This window comes from Nanorana parkeri, unplaced genomic scaffold, assembly GCF_000935625.1.
Source record: "Nanorana parkeri isolate BGI_ZX_2015 unplaced genomic scaffold, ASM93562v1 scaffold1447, whole genome shotgun sequence".
NCBI classification, from domain to species: Eukaryota; Metazoa; Chordata; class Amphibia; order Anura; family Dicroglossidae; genus Nanorana; species Nanorana parkeri.
In genome coordinates this window covers 137,304-161,262 of record NW_017307715.1, presented here as the reverse complement: position 1 = coordinate 161,262, position 23,959 = coordinate 137,304, and the positions used below count along the sequence as shown (strand labels likewise).

General features: G+C 39.0%; 1 protein-coding gene across 1 annotated transcript in view; it reads left to right on the top strand.

The window, feature by feature from the left end:
* The window catches only part of LOC108798310 (sodium leak channel non-selective protein), a gene marked incomplete at its 3' end in the record, with an annotated part of 337,938 nt that overhangs the window by 177,230 nt on the left and 136,749 nt on the right, over positions 1–23,959 (top strand). Inside the window, exons 12-14 of the mRNA XM_018570048.1 lie at positions 7,946–8,077; positions 15,387–15,554; positions 16,943–17,134. Of these exons, the coding sequence (XP_018425550.1) occupies positions 7,946–8,077; positions 15,387–15,554; positions 16,943–17,134 (492 nt within the window). The remainder of the gene's footprint in view (positions 1–7,945; positions 8,078–15,386; positions 15,555–16,942; positions 17,135–23,959) is intronic.

Sequence of the window (23,959 nt, the reverse complement as noted above, 5' to 3'; positions counted from 1 at the left end):
CGGCCCCACCTCAGTTACTACTTCCTGTCATCTACAGTGTACTGGTCACTTTGGGCCTCTTGAACCTCCCCTGCTTCCAGCAGTCAGTTCGTGAGTTCTCAAGGTTTTACCTTGTATTACAGCCTCTGTCTCATGAACCACTAACAGTTCTAGAATGGCCTGCAGTTTTACCTCTCAAAGACCTGACACTGACAGCCTGGAACATTGTTCCCTGTTTGACTTTTTACATTTCTCAAAATCCCCCTAGCTCTGTCAGGTGTGGCTCCTTCCATGGCTTTAACCCGGGAGGATTTCATCATAGTTATGTAGAGTTGTATTGGCCAAATTGCTATTTTTATTGGTGAGTCCCACTACAGAGGACATAAACATACTTCAATGCCTTCTGTTGCAGAATCATTATATGACCTGCCTGCTGCCTGCCTCTAAACCTTCATTTGCAAAAGCTATATCTGATGAAGAATCTCACAAATCATTACAGCATGAGATTGCCCCTGAGAAGTCCATAACTCCCAGGCTGAGAGAGACCATTTGAGCTCTTATTGATGCGCTACATGCCAACCTAAAGATAAACAGTGCTACTACCACTCCAGGATAGCTACAAAGCCCTAAGACAACTAAAACTTTTTCTGTACACACACTCTATTCCCAGACATCTTGTGTGCTGACTGGGAAACTCCTGATAAACTATTTACACCTCCCAAACACAATATTTGTAACACAATACCCCTTTGAGGAGGGTTTATTAAGAAGTTGGGTGTTCACACGGTTGACCCAGTGGTGTCCTGTCCTAACAAAGGATTGTCAATTACTGTTGAGGAAACACAGACATTTAAATATCCCATAGACAATCTTTTAGAGACTCTCTTCATAGACTCTTTCCAAAGACAATGCCCTGCATTGCAACCTGCCATGGCTGTTATGTTAGTCTGTCGAACTTTAAGAGGATGGACTAAACTCATGGCAAGGGATCATGCTTTACTTTACACTAATCCTCTGTATGTGGAGCGATTAGAGTTCACGCTGACACCCCTGAACTACTGCATAGATATGTTAGTCTCCTATCTTACGTCCCTATTGAGTCTACTATCATTTAACATTCAGAGAACACTTTGGTTGAAATGTTGGGCTCCAGAGCATGCATGTAAGAAATGTTTATGGTTTCTCTTGTCAGAATTGCATTGGACATCTTCATCAAGAATTTCACTGGGGGTAAGAGTAGTCTACCCCAGCAAATGACGCCTTGGCCTCAAGCTTGGAAAAATCAATCTTTCTAAGGCCAAACCCAAGCAAGTAGCCCAGTTTCACTGCAAGCCTTGGTCCCCCAAATTCCCCAAACCTGCAAACAGGTCCTCGACAGCATGAAGGGGTGCCCCCACTTTCCAAAATGGGGGGAATCTGTTAGCCTTTGTAAAAAATACTTCAAATTCTCAAACTTTCAGTCCAAGTGCCAACCAACTCTTTAGTTTTGCATGCGAGTCTGCATGCGAGTCCTGAGGCTGAGAGTAGCATGGGGCAAATTAGTTCAGTCTCTGGACAAACCAATATGCCTGACACCAAGGATCAGGTTGTCTCTGGCCTGGTTGCCTCAGAAATGCAGCTCTGGAGTTGGGGAAATTTTTCCTTCTGATATCATCAAATATCATCACAACAAATGCCATCTGACAGGTGGGGAGGATTCCTAGACACCCTGTCCATGCAGGGGACTAGGATGATAGAGGAATCCCAACTTCCAATCAACAGTCTGTAGTTTCATTTGATCTGGTTTTCTCTACAACACTGGACATCTTGACTGGAGGGTCATCTAATGAAGACTCAGTCAGACAATGTCACAGCAGTGGCATACATCAACTGTCAGGGAGGAACCAGAAGTCTTCCCATGGCAGGTAAAGCAGAAAGGATCCTTTCCTGGATAGAACATATAGTTCCCATAAGATTTGTCAGTCACACATGGAAGGCAAACTTTGCTTGGTGCAAGGAAATCATTTTTCATTACAGAAATACTCAGCGGGAAAGATTCTGACTTTTTCTCAGAGACTTGGATCAACAATTGGCCTTGAGTACTATCAAGGGTTAGATCTTAGTGCTTAGCAATACTTTGATTCACACCTTTCTACAGGGTGTATCTAATGTAGCCCCCCCTTGTTCGCCCACCTGTGGCTCCATGAGATTTAAATCTGGTTCTCTCAGCTCTCCATAAAACTGGGGATGATCCCCTTTCCACTCTTACTCACAAGGTAGCGTTCCTTGTCAACATCACCTCTAGGAGGCATGTGCCTGAAATGGAAACATTGTTCCGTAGGGAACTTTGTCTGGTCTTTCAAGGTGGTATTAAAGCCTAAAGCCTCCTTCTTTCCCAAGGCGATTTCAGCCTTTCACCTCAACCAGGACATTGTGCTTATGTCACTCTGTCCTTACCCTGTACACCACAAGGAGATTTCCCTTCATTGTTTAGATGTAGTTTGTGTTATGCATGTCTACCTTGCAGCCATTGCTTCCATTAGAAAGACTTATTCCCTGTTTGTTATCTGTGATGTTACCGCAAAGGGTACTCAGCTTGTTGTTTCACCATTTCTAGATGGCTCAGACAAACCATAATTTAAAAATATGGTGTTAAGAAACGAGTTCCACCCTTTACTGTCAAGATTCATTCTAGTAGAAGTGCTTCTTGGACTTTATAGCATCAGCCAGATTTCCCAATTCCCAGATTTGCAATGCTGCCACTGGGTCTTCTGTTCACATGTTCTCTAAGTTTTACCAGGTGGATTGCAGGTCTCATCTGATGCTAGCTGCTAGGGCATAAGGTCTCTCAGACAGCTCTTTGAGCTGCAGGCAGTCCCCAGTTTGTTTTCCTGTTATTTTAGTTTGGCCTGTTAGCATTTTGTTTGCTGTGTTGCCAAGCCCTAAGTCAACTGCTTTTGGATGCCCCACTTGTCTCTGAATCCTGTGTCCCTCAATGAATGGCAAAGGAAATTGGATTTTTGTACTCACCATAAAGTCATAAAATCTTTTGTCTTGGAGGTTTATTGAGGAACACTGGTCCCACCCCTCTTTTTCCAGTCTTGCTCTCAGCACTGTTTGTTACAAAACCTAAGGGTTATACCAGGTTGGTTACTATTTTTGTCAGTGTCCAAATCCTCCTGTAGGTGGCAGGAGGCCCAATTGTCTCTGAATCCTATGCCCTTCAATTAACTTCCAAGAAAAGGATTTTACGGTGAGTACAAAATTCAATTGTTTTTGTGTATCTGCAGAACAATTCGCCTTCAATACATTCTTACCCATGTATATTATGGGGTCTATTCATAAACCTGCCGAAGGATCCAGCCGTAGCTTCGGCCTAACCTTCGGCTAGCTTCGGTTGCAGGAGCCCTTCGATTCAGCCCGTACAGCTCCCGAAGGCGGCCGAGCGGCTCAGCCGAGCCGAAGGCATATGCTTCGGCTCAAATGAGCCGAAGGCATATGCTTCGGCTCAACTGAGCCGAAGTGACAGCTGAAGTGGGGCGAACGGCCTGCCGAAGGCTCTCTCCGCCCAATTGTAATGGCAGATCAGCATCCCAAAATAACCTGGGGACGCTGATCTGTCATTAAACAATAACAGCTGTATGGCTGAAATCAGCCGTACTGAGCCGTAGTGAATAGCCAAACGCTGTTCGGCTCACTTCACTACGGCTCGATTATTCACTCGCTGCCTCTGGTAGCTTGGTGAATAACCCATTATGTATTTGCCAATGAAGTTTAAATTTCTTTTCCAGAAAAAAAAGTATAACAAATCTTCAGCTCGCAATGCTTTCAAGAGTTGATCTTTTATATTACCTCATTACCTCTTTCTTGCTTGATAAAACACTCCTAGCAAACAACAACTACGTTTGGGTTTTATTCACATACCAGAAAACAGTTAGATTGGAGTTATCAACAGTAGTGTACTTGTGATTTTATGCATAGTTTTTTTAATTCTTTTTTATTACATTTTTTTAACTGTTTTGCAAATAGAATTGAGCAGTAAATTTGTCTAAGTAAGCAGAGATATTCTTTAAAAGTTGCTAATTTATTTAAATTAGGGATGCACCGATACCGATACTGGTATCGGTGCCGATGCCGAGTATTTGGGTGAGTACTCGTACTCGCCCAAATGCTCCGATACCTAGCACGAGTACTTCCTGTATCAGGAAGCCGGGCAGCGCATCATTACACGCTGCCCGGTTTCCTGATTGGCCAGGAAATGGCTCCATGCTCTCTCGCCACTTGTGATGAGATTGGTCAGGAAGCTAGCAAATCCGGAAGCCAGGCGCCGTGTAATAACGCCGGCGTCATGCTCCCTCGTCATCTCATGAATCATAATATTAAGAAAGTGACCTTAAAGCATTAGTTTGTATTGCTTTAGAAAAAATGTGACCTGTCCCTTTAAGAAAAAGTATCGGTAATTGGTATCTGCGAGTACTTGATCAAAAATATCGGTACTCGTACTCGGTCTTAAAAAAGTGGTATCGGTGCATCCCTAATTTAAATATCAAAATAACATTTAAAGTACAACTAAAGGCTCCTGTATGACAATCTAAACATTCAGTTATTGCACAAGCCTCATAAATTAAACAAAAATGTCCTTTACATTTTCTGACTGAGCCATATAGCAGTGGCAGAAAGCAGTGGCAGGACTAGTTGTAGCAAAGTGCTAATTAACAAGCTACATACTTATGAAATGGCAGGTGACAATGCTGATAGCCATGCCCCTGGACCTTTTTTATCCCCCTGTAGTGCAAGCAGGAACAGCCTGTGTGAGATTGGCAAATCATTCTGAATTCAGGAGCAGTGCACCATCTCAGGAAGCTGCGTTAGCTGGACTTCACTGGCATGCCCTAACAGTTTTTTTGTGGGACTTTCCAGGGGGACTAAGAGGACTGAAGAGCAAGAAAGAAGTAATAAAGTAAAGAAAACAAAGTGCAGTTGAATATATTATTAAGTGCTATTTTTTTTAATTGGAGGCCATAGTTCTACTTTTAACTTGAAAGTCTACAAAATGTTGTTCTATTTTTTTTTTCTAAATTACAAAAATATCTATATGAATATTGTGTCTGTATGTGTGAATATATTATGTCACAATGGTTTAATTGTCCTTCTACATCATGCTTGTTAATTGGTTTGTTAATCTTCAAGTTCTATGCAGTACATTAGAGCTCAATATGTGTTTCATTAAATCAGCACAACTGTAATGATCTGTTACACAATACAGTTCCATCATTCTGTATATAGTACTGCGCAGATGTTATAGGCAGGTGTGAAAACATTCTGTAAAGTAGGAATGCTTTCAAAAACAAAGTGCTAATAGTTTATTTTTGATCAAATAACAAAATGGATAGTAAATTAACAGAAGAGAAATCCAAATCAAATCAATATTTGGTGTCACCACCCTTTGCCTTCAAAACAGTATCAATTCTTCTAGGTACACTTGCACACAGTTTTTAAAGGAACTCGGCAGGTAGGTTGATCCAAGCATCTTCATCACTTCCAGGACTCCTTGTTCTTCTTTACGCTGAAGATAGTTCCTAATGACATTGGCTGTATGATAAAAAATTAACTATTAACTTTGTTATTTAGTGCTTAAAATTATTTTTATGTTTTCATTTAAAAAAAGAGAATCTTGACATCACTTTAGCATTTCATTTTGTACAACAAGATAAAAAGCTGGAAGGACAGGTCATATATTGCAGTGATTGGCATTCAAATGAATTGAATTAATTTGTTTTTACTCCTTACATTTTTAATTTTTGATATGCTTCCAACTTTCCCAAGAAATACCAACCTTCACAAAGATATATAGGCTAATATTAGGGATGCACCGATACCAAGTACAGTACTCGGTACAAGTACAAGTATATGTACCGATACTTTTCCAGCTCCAGGACTAGACTAGAGAAAAATTAAAAAGTTAGGAGTCAGCTGTCATTTGTAAGGAGCACACGGAGCTCCTGGGATTTGAACATCTCTGTTTTAATGTATGATTTTGGTTTTATAAATAAAGGGATGCACAGATACCAGTTTTGCAAATACAAATAATGGTACTTGCCCACGTACTTACAAGTACGAGTACTGATACATTTTTGTTTATTGTCATGTGACAGTTTTTCTAAAACAATATCGACTAATGATTTCAGAACAGTGGTGGAGCACCAGAGCCAGTTCCCAGCTGCAACCGATGCAACCCTGCTAGTTGAAAATGCCAAGTATCAGCATTGGTACTCGAAAAGTATCAGTGCATCTCTAGCTAATATAATAATGACTGAGAGGTTGACTTTACCAACAATGTTGCCCTATGAAGTAGTATGGGAAATATGGGGGGTGGTAGATAAGTTGCCAACTTTGCCCATGGTCAAAGTGGTAGAAGAGACCTTTGATTTTAAAGAAAATAGCAGCACCAGATAGTAGTTAGGTAAAAGTTTCTACACCACATTCTAGGGTACTGCTGGTATTGTGAGAGTGGGTCTATTTTTTAGGTTAACCTTCAGAAGCATCTGATACTGGATCTAAAATAGGCTGATATCATGAAGAAGGCCTTCCATGTTTGTGGCCCTCCAGCAATGGAGATAGCAACATGTATGCTTGATGTATCAGACATTGTTTTTATGATAATTTTTATGATAATACATAAAATGCAGATTCTGTAAGAACAGGGGATCAGAATTGGACAGTTCAAGAAAAAATACTTAAGGCTTCTATTAACAGACATTTCTGTTAATAGAAGCCTGACCCGCATCACCACGTGGTGCCTGACTGTTTTACTGAGCAACAAATAATCTCAACAGGAGATCCTCTTATTGCAGGGCTCTGCACTTCCCTCAGCAGAACAGCCAGGTATATATCTACGTACTGCTCATTGGGACCAATGAACACAATAGGCAGTGGTTTGAGGGGCACTCTGGTTGTGCTGAGTAGAGCCCAATGTAAGCAGAGGTCAGCTAGCCTCTTGAATGGTTGTAAACATGAGCCCACAAAAAAGGTTTTCTACTTCAACCTTTTTAACAACACTGCCAAGCAATTCCGAGCTTACCAGCGCTTGGCAAAATGTTCTGCTACATTGAGGCTACAAAGGTTTTCAGCATGCATTATGTCACATGTGTTCTTTATAACTTCAGAAAGTAATAGATTTCCCAGGGTAGCTAATGAAATCTGAGCAGACAAGCTGCAAAGCAACTTGATAATTCACAAGTCCCTTTAAAATGTCTTTACAATTATGTAATCAAAGAAAATCTACACCCAAAGTTTTATGTAGCGGAAGTAAACATGGTGTGTAGATAACATGTTTGATGAGGTATAAACATTGCATGCTTATTTTAATATTTTTTCACAATCCACTAAGTTTGATAGTTCTATATCAAACTCTTTACCAAAATGCTCCTGTCGTGTGGGTCACAAATGGAAAGTAATAATATTTAATTAAGAATGTAGATACCTATTAATGCCTACACGTCCACTAATTTAACACAGTGGACACCTCTGTAAGAATGTGGCTGAAGATTTTGTGGAAGCAAGTATTGAACTTCTTGTGTTATAATTAGTACATTGCTCTTTAATGTCAAGTGTGATAGATAATTATTTGCCTTTGTGGAATTAAGGATGCTTTTACTCTGACGAAATGACAAATTCACTTCCTCATATAAAGGATTTATTTAATTCCCTTTTCCATTAAACCTGTCTTTCCCTCTTAAACAAAAAATGCTTGATGTACAGTTAAAAGCCACACTGATTGCAGTTTATGTCAATGTCATGTAGCATTTGTAAAATTACTGCTGATAGTTACATATTTAGAAAGAAATATCTATTCATGTTTAAAAGACCAGTGAAATGGAGGAATTGCCTCTTTGAATAGCTTAAATGTGAAAACATAAAATGTTGATTTTGAACTGCAACTCTGACTAATCTTTGTCTTTGTGTTCTCTTTCTTGTCCATGATCAGAAAATGATGAGATCATCCATTTTCCACATGTTCATACTAAGCATAGTTGCAGTGGACGTAATTGTAGCTGCCAGCAACTACTATAAAGGAGAAAACTTTAAAAGACAATACGATGAGTTCTATCTTGCTGAGGTGAGTATACAAATTGCCATTTCAAGCAGTTAGGTAGTCACCGTTCAACATACTATAAATTATTCCCTGAAGATCTCAAAGAACATATTCCCAACGTGTTCAAATCCTTTTGTCTGACAGTGAATAAAGGCTGTCAGCCAATAATCCGGAAGCTAGTTTCCTCAAAGAAAATGTCAGTGGTAATGAGCTGATGCTTGAGTGGAACCTCTGTAGGCAATCCATGATGGTTGCTAAGCTGCTTATTATCATCAAGAGTGCAACCGACAGGAACTCTTATATAACATTTTTCAAACCTTAAATGGCACATCATGTAAGAACATGGTTATATTAAACATAATTAGAGGAAAAACACATTTTTTTTTCCTGATTTCATTCGAAGATTTGTCACCACATAAGCGTTTCATGCATCCGTTTGCTTATTTAGACTTCAGTGATTTTCTGCTCAAATCTGCTTAAGATACCAGGGTCTGTTTTCATGGATGCATAATGTAATTGTGCATGGTTAAAGCTGTACTCGAGCCTTACCTTCAGTTCTGCACATCTGTACAGGCTCCCCTTCTATACTGAAATTGCTTACTCTGATTTCTCTGCACAATAAGAGCATCACACAGTGTGTATTAAAAGCTGAAGCAAGTCAGATAGAGCCTGCCTTGTTTCCTTGCTTGAGGACATCTAGCTCTTTCCTCTCCAGCCTGGTTGTCTTTCTTTCATTCATTGGATGTCTGTTCTTTCATTCATGGAGGCTTAGCATCACATGTGGGATTTACCTAGGCAAAGGCAACCTGCCTAGGAATGCCCACTCCTACAGACTGATAGTCACCCATCCAGTCCACTGCTTGCTTCAGGGCTAGGAGCTCCCAAGAGGAGTACCTAGGCAGGGTGCTGTAATGTTTTAAAGAAGCTATGTATAGCACCCTGTTGACCCCTCCCACCAGCCATGATCTGCCAGCATTGCGTAGAGAAGCACAGAAACCCATTAATTATGTCACTAGGTAATGTATGTAATGAAAACAGAAAGGTTTTTATTTCAAATCTTCATTAGCATGTTGATGAAGGGGTAAGGGAGAAAATGAAAGCAAAATATAGGCAGATTATATCTCAGCGGTATTTGCAAATGGAAGTTAAATGAAAAAAAAAAAGATCTTATCTTATCTTGGTTTATGTGATATATAAAGGTTAATGGCACAGTATTCATAGAGATAGAATGAGGTAGGGCTGATAACCTTACTACTTCGCTTCTTCTCCAAACACCTACCTGCCTCTGTATATTGTGGTAAGATGGAAGATATGCCTGGATTTATTTGTCACTTCCAAATTCCCAAAATCCTTATAATTTCTTCCTTACTTGGTGTGTCACTGACCTGGAACAAGTGTATGCATATCATGTGTCAGAGCACTAAATATGCACATGCTGCTTCTAGATTATATAGCCACTGGGATGGATTTACTAATATAGTAGAGCATGTTTACTGTGCAAAGTAGGAATGTTGAATACTAGGGTTGCACAGATACCAAGTACAGTACTTGGTACAAGTACATGTACCGATACTTTTGAGCTCCAAGACTAGACTAGAGAAAAATTAAGAAATTAGGAGGCAGCTGTCATTTGTAAGGAGCACACGGAGCTCCTGGGATTTGTACATCTCTGTTTTAATGTACGATTTTGTTTTTATAAATATAAATAAGGGGATGCACAGATACCAGTTTTGCGAGTACGAGTACTGGTACTTGCCAAGTACTTACAAGTATGAGTACTGATACATTTTTGTTTATTGTCATGTGACAGTTTTTCTAAAACAATACAGACTAATGATTTCCAGACAGTGGTGGAGCGCCAGAGCCAGGTCCCAGCTGCAACCGCTGCAACCCTGGTAGTTCTCATGAAAATGCCAAATATCTGCACTGGTACTTGAAAAGTATCTGTGCATCCCTATTGAATACCATGATGCTGTGCTGATTTCGATCAGCCAATCAAGTGCCAGCAAAAATCCTGTTTTTTTTTTTCTCAACTTAGCTTAAATAAGGTTTTGGGGTGTGAATATGAACACAGCAAAATAGTATGTGCAATAGGTGTGAATGCCATATATTGTATATGTGAGTCATAAAAATGTTCTTATGTACATATTTTCTACCTATTCCAATATACTCAATACATCTGTGTCAATACGTCAGTGGTCACCAGGGTTACCAGAACTAGTGTCCCCATTAGAAGATTCCCCATCTATTCCTGTTATGGTGACAACTCAAAAAAAAAAATCCCTCCCCACTCTAGCCAAAACAATAAAAAAAACATTCTGGATTTAGTTCTATTTTAAATCTATTTTTTTTACAGTCCACTGTATTATCTGAAGCAAGAGGCAACCATAGATGATCTGCTAAAAAATCTATATCTCTCATTGAAGTAGCTTTTGTACAAGAGGAAAACTACTTAGAAAAGAGACAAGAGCACAGTAGGCAAATACAAATTGCTTAAGAGTGTCAAGTGTTCTGACACCTCTTGACACACTATAAGTTACTGTGGTGCTTAAAAGCAAGGCAGTGCAAGAGAAATCATCACCAGAAAGCTTTACGTCCACAGTTCCATGTAATGTTCTATACAGATGTTCCTCGGTTACCAACTTACCTGTTTTGCGACCACTCGCACTTACGACGGACCGCCGATCGACCTCCGACCTTGCGCGTCAACGTCAGTGCGACGTGTCGCCGGCGGAAGTGGTGTCCTCCGATCTTCACTGCGGGTCCCGGTAAGTATTTTCATTGCCAGATGTACAGTACACTGTTCGGTACTGTACATCGGCAACGCTATACAGTACTGTACTAATGCAGTACAGTACTGTATAGAGTTTCTCGCTTAACGACCAATCCGTTTAACGACCTGGTCGTAGGAACGGAACTCGGTCGTTAAGTGAGGAATACCTGTACAGTAGTTTAGTGATGTTTGTAAAGTAAGAGAGCTAGTTCTTGCTTAAAGTATAACTGTAGAATAACCCAAACTATTAAACCATTGCTGTTGTCTACCACCTGTTATAGTCTATAAAGTTTTTTTATGCTAAAACATCATCATCAGTGTTTCCACATCCTATCCCCTGAAGCAATTACCATGATCACAAGCAGTAATAAAAAAAAGGAAACACTGTGGAGGTGTTTCCTTGCTTTCTTCTCCCATGAGTCCATCCTTGTACTGCGCTTTGCAGGAAGGAACTGGAAACACATAGATAAGATAAGCGATGAGCAAATGTGCTTGTGTTCGGTTTGTGGACCATTCGTTGGAAACTCAACGCAAATTAATGCCATATATTGTATATGTGAGTCATAAAAATGTTCTTATGTACATATTTTCTACCTATTCCAATATACTCAATACATCTGTGTCAATACGTCAGTGGTCACCAGGGTTACCAGAACTAGTGTCCCCATTAGAAGATTCCCCATCTATTCCTGTTATGGTGACAACTCAAAAAAAAAAATCCCTCCCCACTCTAGCCAAAACAATAAAAAAAACATTCTGGATTTAGTTCTATTTTAAATCTATTTTTTTTACAGTCCACTGTATTATCTGAAGCAAGAGGCAACCATAGATGATCTGCTAAAAAATCTATATCTCTCATTGAAGTAGCTTTTGTACAAGAGGAAAACTACTTAGAAAAGAGACAAGAGCACAGTAGGCAAATACAAATTGCTTAAGAGTGTCAAGTGTTCTGACACCTCTTGACACACTATAAGTTACTGTGGTGCTTAAAAGCAAGGCAGTGCAAGAGAAATCATCACCAGAAAGCTTTACGTCCACAGTTCCATGTAATGTTCTATACAGATGTTCCTCGGTTACCAACTTACCTGTTTTGCGACCACTCGCACTTACGACGGACCGCCGATCGACCTCCGACCTTGCGCGTCAACGTCAGTGCGACGTGTCGCCGGCGGAAGTGGTGTCCTCCGATCTTCACTGCGGGTCCCGGTAAGTATTTTCATTGCCAGATGTACAGTACACTGTTCGGTACTGTACATCGGCAACGCTATACAGTACTGTACTAATGCAGTACAGTACTGTATAGAGTTTCTCGCTTAACGACCAATCCGTTTAACGACCTGGTCGTAGGAACGGAACTCGGTCGTTAAGTGAGGAATACCTGTACAGTAGTTTAGTGATGTTTGTAAAGTAAGAGAGCTAGTTCTTGCTTAAAGTATAACTGTAGAATAACCCAAACTATTAAACCATTGCTGTTGTCTACCACCTGTTATAGTCTATAAAGTTTTTTTATGCTAAAACATCATCATCAGTGTTTCCACATCCTATCCCCTGAAGCAATTACCATGATCACAAGCAGTAATAAAAAAAAGGAAACACTGTGGAGGTGTTTCCTTGCTTTCTTCTCCCATGAGTCCATCCTTGTACTGCGCTTTGCAGGAAGGAACTGGAAACACATAGATAAGATAAGCGATGAGCAAATGTGCTTGTGTTCGGTTTGTGGACCATTCGTTGGAAACTCAACGCAAATTTTTTTTTTTTTTTTAATTTAAGCCAAACCCTTTGAAGTAAATACAGGACAAAAACACTCTAAATCACACCCCCCTATTCCACAGACAAGGCAGTTGTTATGTTGAAATAAAAATGACAGTGCTATATTACAGAGACAATAGCAAGACATATAGCACAGTGGCTAGAGAGTATGCAAGCAGTGTATTACTGTATATCATAGACAACAGCCAAAATATTGTACAGACTTGCTGCCTATTATTTAAGCAGTTTTACTAGGCCGCAATGTAAGAGGGAAAGACGAAGCATGTTTTAAATATTGCACCATGTATGTGGTTTTACTGGGCCAAATTTGAAGAGGGAGGGACTAGGCAGCTTTTATCATGAAACACAATTTAGATTGTATTATTTCTAAGACAAAGGCCAAACATATTGTACAAGCTCTATTGTAAATATTGAAGCAGGTGAAATAGGCTTTTTATAACAAACTCTCAGAGAACAATGGAAGAAATTTTATACAGACTACATAGACAGCAGTTGAAGTAGGCCACATTTTAAAACTGACACAATGCATGCAGCTGTTCAAGTGAAATATGCACAATAAAGTGTATTTTACACAAACAAAAGAAGGATTATTGAGCACACTTCATATGCATTATTTCTACAATCTCTTGTCGGGGCCTCATTGGCTAGATCACATCCTCCATTTAGCTTTGGAGGCCAAAAACAATTTAATGTTTTATATTTTTCACACAGTGACAAAAAACATGACAAAAAACAAGTGTGTATTTGTGCACTAATAAAATGAATAAAAGGAATACTGGACACACTGAATAGACAGTATTTCAACAATATCTTGTACACCAAATTTAAAAATGACACACTGTAGTAACTCCAAAGACAATATTTAAGTGCATTTTGAACGGGTGGGAGGGGGGGGGGGCAATAGTCAGCTTTTAATAATAAAAATCAATTTTAGAATATATTTTTATCATAGAAAAAAGACAGCTAAATATTTTACTGATTCCATACACACTGAAACATTTTACTTGGCCACCTTTTGAACAGGAGGCACTGGGCAGATTTTAAACCAAAATCGATATTACAGCATATTATTTAAGCAAAAAAGTCGGCACTTTGCTAGGCCACAGTTTAATTAGGAGAGACCAGGCAGGTTTAATGAAGAAATCACAGTTTGAGTACACTGTTTCAGAGAGATTATAGTTACAAATATTCTTCATTAACGGAGGACTGGAATAAGCTGACAACTAGGAGACAAAGCATGATTTACCTCGCAGCAAACACTATAAATGTTGCAGCTGAGGACAAGCTGCAGAACCCTTATGTGTGACACCTTCACAATGTCTGATCACCAGAATACACCTGAAACTTAGAGTCACATTACAGGATTGGCCCTACAGAAAAATATTACTCAAATTGAAGCTGAGGACCAGCTGCAGAAAAATTGTGTGGCACCTTTGCAGTACTGGAATAGGGCAGTAGAGTCACCCAATATGGTAATGCTGGCATGCCAACAGTAGTGGCAGGAGATGGAAATAGTGCAAGGCCACCAGTGGTGGCAGAAGATGGTAACGCTATAAGGTATAATAATATTTTTGGGCCAGCTTCCAAGAAAAATAACTATTTATTAGCATTAGCTGCAGGAGTTTGGTACCAATTGCTAATCTGGGACTGTTACATTTTTATAACTGTAAACTGGTCAACTCTGTCAGGAGACAGGTGGATTAGTTCCTCTGTCACAAAACTGCCTGCTGCCCAGAATGCCCTTTCTGACAGCAGCTTGGTTGCATGCTGTGCAAGCCTTAGCCAGTGGTCCATCCTGGACATCCAAAAGTTCATAGGGTCCTCTGTTTTAAGGTTATCTACAACCACCCTGGAGATCCAAGATCATTTGAGTTAGGGGCTGTATGTGACTGTTTCAGCAGCCATGCCTGGCTAATGCATTCCAAAGAATGGCTTAAAAACCTTGTCAGCCTTTGCTGCTTCTCATTTCACCAACCAAGAGGATATGAGACATGTTGGCAATAGAAGGGAATCCTGCCTCTTTCTGGAAAGGTGGCCAAGAGGTTCCTCCACTGCACCTTTACCAAGTGGTGCATTATTTTTACCCACTGGAATAGCTGGATGAGGGATCCAAAGGGTGGCCAACCAATAATGGTCCCTCTCCTTCAAGGCCGGTGGCATGGGAACCCAAGTCCTCAGTGTAGATGTATCAATTATATCATCCTCTTACCAAACCATAGGATGCCTGGCTAAGCAGAGTTGCTTTAATTGGCAAGCAAGTGAGAGGATTATGAGCCAGAATGAAAACGACTTAAAGAAAACACTACATAATATGGTTCACCAGCTGACTGGGGAAAAGTCCAGCATTATTTTTGTAGCTTCCTTAAAGACTAATACACCAGCTTATCATTTGAGACTTATGTTTTATTATTAAATGGGACTTGCTCTTTTTATTGGGAGTAGATTGGGTAAGTTACACTAAAATATGCTGGTTAATTCAGTTACCCTGCCCTATACAAATGTACAGTTAGTTTTTATCCAGTGATTTGTTTTCTAATATATTGGGGTAAATAGCATGCCTTGCATTTCTTTTAAAATAAACTTTTTTTTCAAAAGGAATACTAACTTGCAAGCCCCAGTTCAAATAATAACTTTTTTGCATGATTGTTTGAGTGATTTCACAAGAAAGCAATGCACCACCAGTGTATGAGAAATAACTGAGACTGTTACAAAGCCCTAATTAGAATTAAAGCTTGTGTAATAATTGTTGCAATGCTAAGCCATAACCTGTTTATTTCTGTACCTTCACAGGTGGCGTTTACCGTACTATTTGACTTGGAAGCTCTATTAAAGATATGGTGTTTAGGCTTCACAGGCTACATTAGTTCCTCTCTTCACAAATTTGAACTGCTCCTTGTGGTTGGGACAACTCTTCACATTTATCCTGTGCTTTACCACTCACAATTCACTTACTTCCAGGTAGGTCTTGTAGTTGATTCATAAGATCTATTTAATAGATGGATTATTATGTTTCTTCATGAAATGTAATTTACTTGTTATTACACTACAGACATATTTTTTTGGAACCTTTATACTTCAGTATATAGTGGATTTAAGATAGGATTAGGCCATGCTAAAACATTAATTCTGTTGCAGAGAAAATGTGTTCAAGTGCACTCCCCATTCTTCCCTTTTCTTCCTTCACCTATATTTCTACATCTTGCTTAATAAACTTATGAATCATTTCAGGAACAGCTGTTTGTAAAAATGAGGACTTGTACACATTTTACCAACGTCAGTAGTTCTATATTACAAACAAGAAACAGAAAGCCTTGTAAAGGTTATCAAGTGTTGTAGTTTTCAATACCTGTGCCATTGATGCCACCATATCAAAGCACCTTTGTTACATTTACAATTTGATCAAATGTATTGTGTCAAATTTTTGAACCCTATTGTATATGAAAACATGGCAAATACAGAATGTACTAAAACAAATATTCAAATCTTGGGATAGTTCCTGTAGATTTTCATTACAGAAAATATTCAAGCAGCATAATTGAATTCTCATTGCCTTTCTTTTAAAGACAAAATTACTCCCTTTTTCACTATGTTATTAAATCGAATTTCCATTTGAACCAGTATAATGGTAAAAGCTCCACTGAAGGCTCATCTGGTCCCATAGTCAGTGATACTGTACCATCACCACAGATAAGCAGTTGTATGTGCCTAGACAAATAGCTTCAAAGCTGTTTCCACATTTGCATTCACATTTGAGAAAATCCACTATATAGTTCCCTTTCACACAGCATATTTAAAAAGAAAGTAAAACAAGTTTCCGGATGTTTAGATGTTTCTTTGTAGCAGGCATTTAGGCAGACTGCAGGCTACTCTGAACAATGTCCAGGTAAGTCTGTTTCTAGACAAAGTGGGAACAGACTGAGTTTCCTCTCATTAACATACAATACAGGAGTCAAGCTTCTATTTATGTAACCCTTTGTTATGACAGGCAGTGTTCAAATCTAGTTTACAACTGATAACGCAATCTGCAAGCACAGTACACACAGGGTTAATAGACACACAGGTAAATACAGCTTTTCTTAACATTACATAGGTATGATTTTGACATAAAAAGCACTTAAAATAAAAGCAGCAAGTTTTACATATATTCTCAAATTATGCAATGTGAATGAGAACATGCAACAAATATAAAGTAGGTGCGGCCCCAATTTGGCTGCAAAAGTAGAAATACATTAAATATGCTGAAGTATATAAAAACCCTTTGACCCATTGATAAAAGAAGTGCAAAAAATATTTGCTTTCAAAGTATTAGCAAGCATAACACATAGCATGATTGTATCTTCTTGCAGGTTTTGAGAGTAGTTCGATTGATCAAGATATCACCTGCACTGGAAGACTTTGTGTACAAAATATTTGGTCCTGGTAAAAAGCTTGGAAGCCTGGTGGTTTTTACTGCTAGCCTTTTAATTGTCATGTCTGCAATCAGCCTGCAGATGTTCTGCTTTGTGGAGGAGCTGGACCGATTTACCACATTTCCTCGGGTATGTAGCAGAAAACTTTTTTACATAAGTAAATCCATAATTTTGTCGTGTACTTTGCAAAAACAATTAATCATGTATTTTATACCGCTAGTAAGAAGGGATAAAAGACTAAACGTTGTGGTTCTCTTTGTTTCACTTTATATTTTTCATTTGCAACAATGCAGCAAGGCATAGCACCCAATAGTATAGTGTCAACAAAAGAAGGTATTACAATATGATTAAGATATACAAAAATAATTCCTTCTTCTAACGGGAAAATATGGAGGATGGGAAAAGTGAATGGAAGAATTATAAAAGATATGAGGGCTAGAAAATAATATTTGAAGGACAAGAATTCATATGCACATCAGGATCATCAGTGACCATCGTCCTAGATATAAAGACCAACAGTATTTTAATGCAGGAGGTGGGAACATTTCTTAACAGTCAGAATGGATGATAATTGTTTTGTTATGTGGAACAATGAAGATTAAAACAATGTAGTATACCATGTTTACCAAATTTCATGTATTTAGTATTAGCTCAAAAGTACAGGTCTTGTGTCTTTCCTCTATATCCAATCAATTTTTTTTTTAAATTAACAATCATCCCTAAATATCCTTGGTGCCTGTGGGAAAAGGAATGCACTCTGTAAAAAAAAAAAAATGAGAACCAACTTTATTCGTATCTTCATTACATACCCTCTAGTCCTGTAACTAAAATGGAATAGAGGTGAGTGAAGAAATAATACTGTAAATGTATATCCTAAATCACTGATACATTTTTGTGTTAAGACCCAAGTGCCAGTTTACCATTGTTTTATAACCTCAAGAGAAGGTGCTCCCTAACCGACTTAAAATATACTGTGGGATTCTATCAACAGACTGCTCAAGTCCTGACCTAATACCAATGTACCACTTGCCTAAATAGTAAGCATAGGAATTGCTTATCTCTGCTAATGCCCCTCTCTGCTAATCCCTACACTGGCTTCCAATAACCCAACGTATAAAATTCAAAGTAATAAACCACTACTTTCAAAGCCCTCCACAACTCTTCCCCCAGCTACATCACCAACCTCATCTCAAAATAGCATGCAAACCATCACTTCCACTTCTCTCAAGACCACCTGCTCCCTGGCTTCCTCGTCGCCACCTCCTGTGCTCACCTCCAGGACTTCTCCACAGCCTCTCCCATCCTCTGGAGCTCCCAACTTCAATCTATCCGGCTATCTCCTATCCTGTCTGTTTTTAGGCAAACCCTAAAAAACAATCTCTTCAGGAAAGCCTATGCAGCCTCCTACTAAAATAGATGCTCCAAATAGATACTCCTACGAATTTTATTAAATTCAGACACTCTGAAGCATCCAATTTTTTGAATTTGAACACGTCCAAATGCAAACTAATCTGAATGCTCCTTTGACGAAAATTTGGACCCAGCTGAATATGACTGTTCTCCAGCCAGTCAGATGATTTTTTTTGGCTGTTGGGGGTTGCATTACAGAGACGGTCATGTGACTTCCTGTTGTGGATCTTTCCGAAACAAAAATTCAGATGGGTTTTTGTCAGGGTTACATGTCTAGTGTCTACTCCTTCAATCAGTTCATTCCTCACAGTTATTACCTTCTGTATCACCTGCCCCTCCTTTTAGATTGTAAACTCTCACATGCAGGTCGTTCTTAATCCACTTGTATGGAATTGTATTGTGACTTTACTGTCCCCCCTGATTTTTTAAAGCGCTGTGCAAACTGTTGACACTATATAAGTTCTGTATAATAATAATTACTTATATTCCTGAATATATTAAGGAATGGCTTATCAGTTAAACCCTCTAGCTTGGACACAATAATTACTTATATTCATAAATATATTAAAGAATGGCTTATCAGTTAAACCCTAAAAGCCATTGGACAGATGGCTTTTGTGCTTTATTTTTTGTCTGTGACATGTACACGGCCAGATTATCCATACTGTTCAGTAAAAAATTGTGCATGATATAAATGCTTGGGATGTGTTTTGTTTGTCAGGGTAACATCGCCTACCATTCATCAACTGTTATTTTCAGTTTGATTGAGCTGTTTCGCCACAAATCATATAGGATGTGGGAAGCATTGCCCTTGATCCCTGCATGCCTGCATGTAATATTTTGTTGATGAAACAGGCAGCTCTTCCTCTAAAGGGCATTGTTGTTATATAATCAAAATAAGGTGTCACCCCCCAGCAAATTGCATATTTGTGCTAAGCAAACTGATGTAATGATTTGTGAAAGTCCAGGTTTACAGGAACATTGTCAGCTTTGATCAAGTTGTTAGTAAACTGTTTAAAATAAATGTAGACAAGTTTAGCCTGGATCTGTCAGAGGCATTCTTGTTTATTCTTAAGTCCCTGCAGTAAAAAACAAAAAAAAAACAAAACAAATAGTTTAAGTGCAAAAGGTGTTGCTTGTTTTTATTATTGGTTGTTATTTTGTTAGTGTTTGTTTTTTAGTAGTTGAAGTTGCATTGTTTTATCTATATAAATTGCTTAGTGTTTTTCTGTTTTCATCTCAAAATAAATAATTGAAGTCAACGACTGTCTACATATAGATATGTTAGTGCAAACAATCCAGAGTTCACCATTATACCTACTATTCTAGACAACACATGAATTTTGAAAGTGCTGGCATATGCAACATGCTACATACGGACATGGATACATTTGTGCAGACATGTATAAATTTTTTCTAAAATATCTCGAAACTGACAAAAATAATTGCCACTCATCTTTATTTATTCAACATGTAATTAAAAAACACATACTTTCTTTTGATTTTTGATTCAGCAGAATATTTTAAAGAATCAAACAAATGTAAGTTGTATAGGCAAAGTTGAGGGAATTGTTGCACAACCTGTAGGCGCAATAACGGCAAACAAGTGATGTTTGTAGGTCTCAATGAGACTTCTGCACCCACCAACTGGTAGTTTGGCCCCACTTTTCTTAAGCAAACTGCCCCGGCTATCATAGATTTGAATGGTGCCTTCTCCAGACTGCATGCTTCAGCTCTTAGATATTCAATAGGATTCAGATCTCGGTTCATAGAAGGCTACTTCAGAATAGTGTGATGTTTTTTTCTTAACCATTTTTGAGTGCTTTTAGCTGTATGTTTTGGGTCACAATCCTTTTGGAGGACCTATGACCTGCAACTGAAACAGACATTTCTGACAATGGGCAGTACATTTTACTTTACCATTCCTTAATAGCCTTAAAAGAGAACTATGGGGTAACCTTTTTATTCCATAGTTCTCTTCAGGATCACAGGAGGACATATACTAACCTCCTCCCGTGAACGTGACCCAAAGCTTAGTATAAAGCGGGCTATTGCCCGCTATATACTGAGAGTGCCGCAGCTGGGCGGATCCTGACAATATTGTCGAGATCCACCCAGCTGGCTGATTGACAGCGAGCTCTGCCTATCTAGAGACAGAGCCAGCTGTGCCTGTCCCCCCTGTCTGTTCCTTTAGTTAGTGCTGGAGGATCGAAGAGGGAGGTGGAGAATCCCTGCGGGGAGCCGTGACTGACAGTCACCGCTCTATGCAGGGAGATGATTGGGAAGTGAGGGAGCGACAGTGTGTGTATGCTCATTTCCCGATCTATAGAGTCGACGTGTGACAATCTCATTGTCACAGGTCGGCTCTAACTATCAGGATGAGTGAAAATCACTCACCTCATAGTTAGTTCTCCTTTAATATTGTATTGTGATCTACACAAATTCAAAGCACCTTTTCTTTCAGCAGTGGAGTCCACCTGGGTCATCTTCTTTTAGCCTACTGTTGCTCAAAAGCAACAGATGGTGCAATCAGACACTGTTGTATCCTCAAGTATCAGCCTCACATAGCTGGTGTATGTGTAAAATCAAGTTTTATTGTAGTTGACATAAATCCATGAGTAAACACCTTCAAACACTCTCCCATACCTTCCTCTCTTACATGTTTCACCACTTGGGCTTAATCATAGAGGTGAAGCTATTACCATTCCGTGCACCTTATATCCCAAAAATCATCATTTTTGTGTGTATCAGTATGTGTCTGGTGTGCCCTCATATATACTTATAGCATATAAAGTATATCTGAAGCCAAAACCTTTTTGTTATTTATGGATAGAGGGGTAGAACCCCTGTCAGTTTTTTTTCTTTTGCCATTGGTGCCTCAATTGGGAGATTTTCCTTTACTTCCTGTCCCAGAAACACTACAGAGAGTGAGAGAAATTCCAACTTTAGATAGTTGTCTCCAGGACAGGTGTCACCATTGTAAGATATCAGTTTTTGGTGACAATTGTACAATTTTGGATCTCCCTTCACTTTGTGACCCAGTGACAATGGCCACCAGCCTACACTGGTGACTTGACATAAGTCCTTAGCGCTCTATCTAAAACCTTTTAAAAAAAATTGATTTTAAATATACTTTAGTTTTAACTTTTTAGACCCTAGCTTTATTATAGTTGAATGATTTGTTGAAGTCATTGCAAAGGATGAGCACATTATTTAATGTTGTGCTTGCCCTTTAGTCTCTGTATTCCAGTATTGAACCTATAAAAACCAGTGATCTGCCCATTCAAGCCAAACAAGGTGTATAACTTGGTGTTCTCATAAAGTATTTGATATTGTTAATGACAAACCCAAAAACACTATCCAAAACACATTAACTATAGAAATTATTCTAGAATTTCAGCAAATGTGATTTTTGTCTATAAAAGTAAAAGTGACAGCCATGAAAACCTAGTGGTAGAAGGACACAGTGCCAAACATATAAAAATACCTAGCCTTGTTAAGTAGTTTGAGTCCATAAAGGTCATTTAATGTGTTGCATAAGGTCATTTAATGTGCTACATAAAAATGGGCATTTGTGCAGAAGTCACTTTGTTGCCATATTTGCAAGAAACTAAAAGGTAACTTTTTAAAAACGTTAAACCACAAAATAGACTATACATGATGGCTGGAATTCATAAAGAGTGCCTACAACACTTTTTAGAATTCCTTTGTGCATCAACATGGCAGGTGTTGCTGCTTGCACACAGATACATGAATTTGGCGCAAACACCATCATTTCAGGTGCAGAGGCGCAGTGAGGTTGGCGTGGTCATTCCAAACACTCCCTCCTTAGTGCAGCTCAGCAACGCTAAGCCTGATAAAATTACAGGCTTAGCATTGCTAAGCACTCTGTCCAGCTTCTGCACCTGTCACACAGGCAGCTACAGTGATAGAATACTTATACTCTAGGTGGATGGAGCCTGGTGGGAAACCTTGGGAGCTGAGTTCTCCGTCAGATCCACTCTGGTGCTAATTGACAGCAGGCAGTGGGCAGGTACCACAGTGAATAGCATACTCGGTATGGCATTAGCCCTCTGCCCAAAGTCAGTATGTAGTAGAGTGGACATGATAGGGAACTAGGCTCTAAAAGTTCTGCATCATCTTCCAATCTGTACTGGTGGTAATTCTTTTTAAATACTGGTTGTAATTCTTTTTGAAACGGTTGCAGGTGGCAGTAACGCTACTGAAACTGGCGACAGAGCGTTTTTTAATTTGGCGAAGGACCTATACCACCAGAAAAGGCTTTATTGAGTTCCCCCAATGTGTCTATTTTCTTGCAAATGTGGAGTTTTCTTTTAATTGGTTAATCCAACCAAAACGAGTATTTTAGTTATGTCTGTATTCTGGTGGGCTGAAACACCTATGGTTTTTTTGGTTGCACTGCAAACAGTAAGACCAGACATTATGATGAGTTCTCACCTCTACGGCTCTACGGCATGAGTATTCCTCCCTTCTTTTCTACAAAATGTTAAAATGTATTTAAATCAAAGAAGAAAATAATTTCTAAAAAATAAGGGTAGGTGTTCTGCAGCTCACAGAGGCCTAATGACACTGCTAGAATATTTAGGGGCTATTCAGAAAAGAGTGAAGTTTGGAGAAGGCAGGAGAATACACATTAAAACTGCAGCATAAATTCTTCTAACCGATTTGCTTGATAAATGTTCCAGAGTGTGTTTTAGCACTACAAGGTAGTGACTTAAGACTCACAGAATATTTTCAAATAATTAGTATTCACATTTCCACCCAATGGTGCAATCATGATTTCATTTTGTGCCTGAATTAATGCCATACACACTGCAGTTCTAGAACTGTCTATCAGTACTATTGAGTTTATTGTAATGGTTTGTCGACAAATCAAGGCTATGAACAATATACCCAATGTAAGTGGAAAAAATAAGTTGATATTTTACATTTATGGCTTACTTTTACAGTGGCAAAATAATAAATGCTCAAAAACCAGGACAAGCCAGAGCCCAAGGCATGTGCGGTGTAAGTTTGACCTGTGTATATGCCTATCTGTGACAAATATCTCCTATTGTAATTTCTTGTTTGGGAAATGAATAATAGGTGATTTATCAGAGCATCACACTCTATAATGACATGCCAACAGCTATTTAGATGTAGATGTTTACTATATGCATCCAGAATGACAGTTTAAAAGATGTAAATAAGCCAGGCTACATATATTCAAGGATGTTTACTTTCAAACATACATAGTAGTATAGTACTCCCAGCCGGCAGTTTAATTACAACGGCCGGCCGGCCAGGAAGATACTTGTCTGGCTTCGTCATCCTCTCAACACAGATGAAAGCACGAGCGGATTTTTCAAGCCCTGCCTATGCTATTTCTGTTCTATGCTGTTCACACCAGCGCAGTCCGTTCCAGACCAGAAAAATTCTGCATGTCTCATTTTGTCTGGTGTGGAATGCACTGGAACTGCGGGCTGGTTCACACCATTTTCTGGACCAGATCTGGTCCGATAATTTTCTGGTCCGATCGCCCTG